Below are 8,215 nucleotides of genomic sequence, written 5' to 3' on the forward strand. Positions count from 1 at the left end.
AGTTTTATAATTGTAAAAATTTTTATTTGCAGTTTTAGGAAATAATAAATATTGTTTCTTTGTATTTTTCAAACAATAATATAAAGTATGATACCATAAAAAAAGTCATATATTATTTAACTTTATCGTTGCGACAAAATATAGTACAAAGCATGCATGACAAACGAAACATTTTANTGTGCAAATTATTAAATTTTTGTAGAACGTATAATACGTAAGGAANGAAAGTGCAGAACCAGAAGATTGTAATAGGAACTCCGATAAAGTATAGAAACCACATATATTTTTTTACCGAAATATTCTAAATACATTNCATAAATTCGCTTACATAAATAATAAAAAGAATACGTTACATCATAAGTCTTCAACCTTGAATACATTTTTATATTGATTTAAAATTTTATCAGTTATTTCTTTAAGTTAAGATAAAATAAAAAATGTATATTAAAGTTTTATTGTGTTACTAGAAAAGTTTGCAAATCATGTATCGGTGTAGAACTATTCGTGACTTGGTNAATGTTGCGTTATCGNTTGTTTTTCTCAAAGAACGTAANTACTGTTATGAAAACACACGCAGCAAAATAGCTTTAATATGTTGTTGACTTTTTTGACTTTTATCATACTATTGTTATCATGATATAACGTTATTTTGAAAATGTTACGTTTGGAGTGAGTGTAGATAGATACACATGAAATTTTTATACAAGTAACAAAACATATTGTAAAAAAAAATAAGTTTGATATTATTCAGTAGAATAGCTCGTTTCTAAAGGTATCATTATTAATGTCTCGAAAGTTCTACATGGAATCTAAGAAACAATAAAATAATAATAAATTTCTTAACTTGTGTGATAAGTGAGTACAAAAACAAGTATTATTTGTCATTCACAATAGTTTGCATCTTTTCGTTTTATACACTTAAACAAAGAATTAAGGAATGTTGTACCTCTAAAGTAGGGTAAAGTATGTGGTCCAGATATGTTGGCATTAAAGTAAGAAATGCTTCGCTACCAGCTGCTCTCATAGAAAAACAAGTGTGAGTTTGGAGACCAAATGCTTTAATGTTATCTGATAGTATTCTATCACCCCATACTTGCAAAATATTATTGTAACGGTAATCGTCGCTGGCCATGAAAATAAGATGCTCCACCGCGAAAGGAAGACCATCGTTATCAAATGTTTCTGTCACTGATACGAAATACAATAGTAAAAACTCAAAGTATTTGTAATGTTTATACTTGTTCAAAAATATTACGTAAAAACTGAAGGTTTGTTTTACAAAATGAAGTTTCGTGACAAAATGAAAGAATCTTCTATAATAAATACTACGATCAATTATATATACGTATGTGTAATAATGCATGTTAATACAGTACCAATATTAACATCTCCATTGATAAATGGACCGTGTGTTTCTGCAATACATACAGTGATGCCGGTGTTTTTGGATCTGTATGCATAAAATGGAATACTACCGTCGATGTTTATTGAGTATAACNGTTCGAAGTTTTNTGTATTATCTNACAANTGTTCTTCACCACACGACATTTTATTAAAAACGAATTTCGTGTAAAATTAATAGTCAATTATCTTAAATTGTAACTATAGACCAGTGACTGGTGTACGTGGCAACTTGTCGGACAATGCTTACTTTTTATGCACAAACAGAACTTTCGCAGTTAAGGTACACGATAGATATATTTTCGTAATATACAAATCCGTACATTGTAAGCTGGTATTTATAGTATACGTAAAACTGACGTAAGTTTCTTTTGAAATAATAGACGTTTTATTGGTTGCAAAAATGACCAATCGGAACATAAGCTTAAGACAACTTTAGATATAAGATTCGACTATGAATACCAGTCGTAATACGACAGAGAAAAGTACTTTTCTTAAGAATATTTACTTTTTAAGGCCGAAGCACAGACTTTTGCATAACGCATAATGCATAAAACGTAAGAAAATCAATTAATCCAGCTTTGTGTTTTTATCTCTATTTCTTGTTATAGAAAGCTTTGATTGGTTGATTTTCTTATGTCTTATGCGTTATGCATTATGGCTAGTGCCAATAATCCACAAGTAATGATGGTTTCATTTACCAACATGAAATCGATTTAGGAATAGAATGTTTCGTTGGGAGAACAAAAAGTGCTGCACCGTAACACGTTCGTTTTTGCGGTGTATGGTGAAACATTGACTTTTACGGCATTTTGAGTTCTTTAAGGTTTTATTTAGTTGTTTTATTTCAACTGTAATTCACTATGCACTTTTTATTATTTTGCCAATTATCACTCAACGGTATATAAATGCCGAATTAAAAGATACAATTTCAAATAAAACTATGTTATTCTATATGACTGAATTTGTACTATTCTTTGTCGCTTTTACGAAAAGATGTTAAAGTATAAAAAATGTTGAACGTCGCAGAGCCAATACAATTTACAAAATATTTAGAAAAAATGTCGGTTTTTTTACTTAAAGCTGCAACAAGCAATGTTGCGTCTTCATAATGGAAAGACCGAAACATAATTGCTCACGGATACGTTTGTATATGGATGCAATGTAATTTTGTTGCAGCGTTATTGCAAAATTGACTTATAGCGTCTGGCACATTGGAGTAGCGACACAACACCTTACGCGAAAATACGCTAGGTATGAGATAGAGGGATGGGTGCTATTATTAAGACATTTACTTTTTTATCTATATAATGGAGAGTTTAGTCTTTAAAGAAAATTAATTTTTTTAAGTCTTACTTTTTTAAGTGTTCGAAAGTTTATATTTATTTACTTCGGACAAAAACGAACTTCATTGAACAAGATGTACCATGACACGTTTAGAGTTTATTTAATCAAACTGGGTGTATTTAAACTACCAAATAGACGTAATTTGATAAACGCTACTACACATGTTTAAAGTGGAATTTAGACAAACAATTTAGTTTTTCCGAATTAGAAACATGATTTCGCTGTGTTAATACTAAAATGTGCGACAGGTTAAAAATAGTCAAAAATATATACCACTAAAAGCGTTACTATCCGCAGAACAAAATTTATTTTTTATCCAATCATGTTACTGTTCTAAACGTATATACAGTACATACAGAATTTACTACATATTATTTATTACAAAATAAATAATATTATGCATATTTACTATTACATACTTGTTACTATAAAAATTAAAGTCATAACATACGTCTTACATTGTGTATCTGTTTAATAAATAGTTTTTGATTTAAAACAGTTTTACACATTTTTTTAATTAACCGTTAAACAATACACATATCACATAAGACTGTAGAAGTTATACATCTTTTAAAATTCTGCTTTTAATACAGTTATATACTTCATTGGAGCTTTTATATACGGCAAACTTAAACTTCATTCTGGAACAAAATAAATACAGGTGTATTATGTATATTTTAATATTTCTTAATATAGCAAGTTGCAAGAAAACTTAAGATACATATTACACTTACTTTTGGAAAGCCTCTATTATTTTGGCACTTTCTTCAGTATTACATACAATGGCACTTTTGCATTTTTCTGGGTCAAACAATGGTTTGATGTATCGAGTTGTCACACGGCTCATGTCATCTATACTAACGGCGTAAACGCTCCGTACCATTTGAGAAATATAATCATGTGACATATTTTTACAGTAAGACGTCAACGATGCATTCATCACATTCTTTATGGAATGTACCATGTTGATATACTCCGAGATGAGTGACGATTTAGCTTTTTCGTAAAAATGGAAGATAAATTTGTTTTTACGAACGTGTGCATCCTGCGACAAAAAAGGAACAATATGTACTGCCAAAAAAGTAACGATAAAAACAATTTAAATTCTTGGACTTTCTTAAAGGATGTACGTATATATGTCGACATTTGCTAATAATCGCAATAGAAATAAATATTGTACCACTGTGGATTTAATTTTGTTGTACGCAGCTACTACGTTTGTAGTTGAAACCAACTTTAAAGTTAAGTTCCCATCGTCCACCGTCGTGAAAAGATTGAAGTCAGCAAGCTCTTGTCGAACTTCCCATAAAGGTCCCTACAAAATATCACACATACATGAAACTACTGTTTAATACATTTTCTGCAATTTTAATAAACAATTATTACGTGCTTACTTCTTCTTGCGTAAGATAAGTCAGACACACTTGCAAAGCTGGCAAATCGGAATGTTGAAAATCATTTATGCACGGACAAGATTGAATTAAAACCGTAGTATTTGTTTCAACTACCTCCCTTATATACCCGTTGTAAGTAAAACTAGGAGAAGGCGTACGGAAGTTTGACTTAGAAGTGATGTTAATCCTGAAATTGGAGTAGTAGAAATCAAATCTTTTACATTTGTATGTATCACTTCTAGATCTAGTCGTGTGAGTTTTTTTATTCGTGTCAATCACGAATCAATGTAAGAATCGAATGAAATAAACGTACAGCTGGTTATTACTATAATAATTTCTTACAACTGTTTGTTTTAAATTTAAATGTTTATATTTTATTTACTTCGTTTTCTCAAAGTTCATAAAATCTGCAAAATATTTAGTCCATGGGGCATAAACATCTGAAACATGTTCCGTTAATTTATCAACATTGACGCCCATGTACATAAACATATTTTTCGGCGAAGTTAGCGCTTGTCGAACAGATTCGATGTGTGCTAACACTTCTTTCTGCCCTACATCGGTATCTAGGCGTTTTTTGACAGTATAGAAAAACATATACTGCCACAACGAGCTGAATATAACCTGGAAATTGCCTGTTAAAAAAAAAAACACTAATAGTGATAGCAGTATGTGTATTTGTAATGAAAGTAGTAAGTAAAGTTTTGGCAAAGGTACCGTCCGTGTATAACAATGTATCCATTAAAGTCATTGCAAATACTTCATCTTTTATGTTTCCATGTTTGTCTAGTAATCGTGTTAGTGCTATTTTTAAACTTTCGACCGTTACTATAGTTTCATATAAAAACTCTTTACAACACTGTACACTTTTTTCATAATTTTGTAATTCAACCTATACAAACAGTTAAGTGTATAAAATCTAGAATTTACATGTAGAATATATTTATNTCACACAATTTTGTTTCGNAAGNNAATAATGAGAAATTACTTCTATATTACCTGAATCAGTAACGACAGAGTATGAGCATTGTGCGACAAATCGATGCCACGAGGAGAGTGAACTTCTATATTATCAGCAAGTAACAAATCTTTTAGTTTTTCGTTAGAAATCAGTTGATTTCCTCTATTTACGGGAGATTCTAAAAGTACTTCCGCCAACAACGGAATATAAAGTTTATTTTCCAGACTAATAGAAGAAGTATCCATAATAACTTGTAACTGAAAATGAATTAAAGAAGTATTTAGTATAAATATAATGGAAACATAAATATAATAAAAAAATAAATAATTAAACATAAATATAATAAATATAAGTTTAGCATAAATATAATAAATGTAATTTATTTACAATGAATAATAACAAAAAGTACATGTAGATATTTTGAGTATTGAAAATGTAAAAATAAAATAAGTACATTTTTCTTTATATAAGAGAAACACAAAACTGCAAACTACGCGAAATTTTAAACGGTCATAAAAGGAATAGAAATGTTTATATATATATTTATTTAGTACAGAACACAAACACTTTGTTAAGATTTTATGACCATCTAACAGTTTGCGTAATTTATACTTAAAAGAGCGTAGAACTCATTATTCTTAATTCTTAAACACATAAAGTATTACTTGTTAAATCTTAATTATCAAACACTTAAATTGTAACAAAGTAAATCAATTTATAACTTGGTGCAAAACGATACCGATACGAACAAAAACGATACTCACATAAAAGAAATTTGTATTGACATGATCTAAATAGGTAAAGAATGGCAGTCTTTTAACATCAAATTTAGGATGTTGCTCGAGCGTTTTCGTGTTATATCTCAGAATGTCATGAAAAGTGATTGATTCTATGCCAGGTATACTCATTTTTGCCCATACTTCTTTAGGCACATCTTTCTTAAAAGATGAAAAAATCGAAGAGATTGGTAAAAGTGTCAATATATGAAACATTTAGTGTATTTATAGTATAATATAATTTGTAGCATGTAAAGAAATATTTAAGTATACAAATATATATACTTTTACTTCTTTGATAGCCTGCTTAAGCTCTTTTTCTTTTTGCTTTAAACCTTTTTGGCCGAATTTTGTGATTTGCTCGGCTACATGTTTTTCTTCTTCTTGCAACTTAAAATACTCTTCAAAACTGGGTTTGCCTTTCACGATAACCATCGGTGCATCGATAAAATACTGTTTAAGTAGATCTAAAAAATGTTGTTTAGGCTCGTTTTCCAAGTTTTCTATTTCGCGTAGAATATTCTTTAACCGTTGTTCTAACTAAATGTAAAAAAAAAAATTTAAATTACTTACGTACGTTAAATAATTCAAGTAAAAGTTTTTAGTAATGGAAAGATACCATACGTACATTATCAATGTTTTCGTATACTAAACACTCAAAAAGAAACGTTGCGATCGGTTTATGCGGATCTAGTTCAAATTCATTTCGTTTGTCAAACAATGATTTGCGAATTAAGCTTTTCATCGTTTTCATATTTATACCAGTGGTATATACCTCTTTTAGTACCTCATAAATAGACTGTTTTGTGATCGAATCAATGTAATTTATTGGTACGTTTTGAAAAACAATCTCCAAATATGGAACTGACCATTTATCCGAAAACCATATAATATGACAATGATCACTGACTTTACCAAAGATTGTTCTTAACGGACTATCGTTTGGTCTCGTGATATATTTCAAAAGTGCTAGACAACTGGTATAGTCGTACACTTGAGTAATTGCTGACGGTCCCCGCCAGGCAACATGTACTTCGCCATAGTTTGCGTCCATGGATGGAAAAATGACTTCCACTTCTGCGCTTTTCTTGAATGATTCAATTGGATTTTGCCAAGGTCTCTCAAATATATCATTTCTTTTCTACAATTGTGCAATAAACTTAAATTTTACGAAAGTAATAGAAACCTGAGTACATAGGTGTGCTTTTGTAAAACAAGAAACAGAGTAAGTGCAACAACACGCAATATGTTTTGGGATGCATATACCTTCGACATTATTTTCTGTTCTAAAGGCTCTAACGCTTGAAAAATATGATTGTGGGGTATTTTGCCCGTTATCAATATAGTCAAGTTTTCTGGCCTGTAGAACTTTCTGTGAAACTGTTTGACTTTTTCATTATTAGTACTTTCGCGCAAATTTTTTGTTGTACCTATAAATACAAATAAAAATATTTTCCACGTACGTTTTCAGTTTGAAATAAACATATCTATACATATACATATACACACACAGGCAGATGTTGGTAGAACATTTTTTTACCTGTTATAAATGACTTATATCCACATTTTCCTGGATAGAGAAATCGTAAAATTTTTTTATGTAACATAAAATTTGCTGTAAGTTCCTTAGCCTGGGTTTTACAATAAACTGTACCGGCATTGTGGCCTTTTTCAGTAATATGATGTACTTCTACAAGATATGCTGTATCCTAGCGAAACGTTCAAAAATAAATAGTTTTATAATTGTAAAAATTTTTATTTGCAGTTTAAGAAAATAATAAATATTGTTTCTTTGTATCTTTCAAACAATAATATAAAGTATGAAAACATAAAGAAAGTCATATATTATTTAACTTTATTGTTGCGACTAAATATAGTGCAAAGCATGCATGACAAACGAAACATTTTACTGTGCAAATTATTAAGTTTTTGTAGAAAGTATAATACGTGGAGAAAGAAATTGCAGAACCACAAGATTGTAATATGAATACCGATAAAGTATAGTAACCACATAATTTTTTTTAACGAAATATTCTAAATACATTTCATAAGTTCGCTTACATCAATAAAAAGAATAAGTTACATCATAATTTTGTAACAGTGAATTCACAATTTTATATTGACTTAAAATTGCATCATTTATTTCTTTAAGTTAAGATAAAATAAAAAATGTATATTAAAGGTTTATTGTGTTAATAAAACATTTTGCAACTCATGTATCGGTGTAGAATTATTCGTGATTTGGTAAATGTTGCGTTATCGGTTGTTTTTCTCAAAGAACGTAAATACTGTTATGAAAACACACGCAGCAAAATAGCTTTAATATGTTGTTGACT

General features: G+C 29.5%; 1 protein-coding gene across 1 annotated transcript in view; it reads right to left on the reverse strand.

Moving 5' to 3' along the window:
• Nucleotides 1-7,588, reverse strand: part of LOC109858870 (uncharacterized protein C05D11.1-like) — a gene marked incomplete at its 5' end in the record, with an annotated part of 12,290 nt that extends 4,702 nt beyond the window's left edge. Inside the window, 7 exons of the mRNA XM_020436545.1 lie at nt 4,860-5,034; nt 5,142-5,360; nt 5,868-6,041; nt 6,165-6,419; nt 6,508-7,020; nt 7,146-7,309; nt 7,420-7,588. Coding sequence (XP_020292134.1) covers nt 4,860-5,034; nt 5,142-5,360; nt 5,868-6,041; nt 6,165-6,419; nt 6,508-7,020; nt 7,146-7,309; nt 7,420-7,588 — 1,669 coding nt within the window. The remainder of the gene's footprint in view (nt 1-4,859; nt 5,035-5,141; nt 5,361-5,867; nt 6,042-6,164; nt 6,420-6,507; nt 7,021-7,145; nt 7,310-7,419) is intronic.
• Between the last annotated feature and the right edge of the window lie 627 nt (nt 7,589-8,215).

The sequence above is a fragment of the Pseudomyrmex gracilis genome, unplaced genomic scaffold (assembly GCF_002006095.1).
Source record: "Pseudomyrmex gracilis isolate BER0280 unplaced genomic scaffold, ASM200609v1 scaffold_228, whole genome shotgun sequence".
Classification (NCBI taxonomy): domain Eukaryota; kingdom Metazoa; phylum Arthropoda; class Insecta; order Hymenoptera; family Formicidae; genus Pseudomyrmex; species Pseudomyrmex gracilis.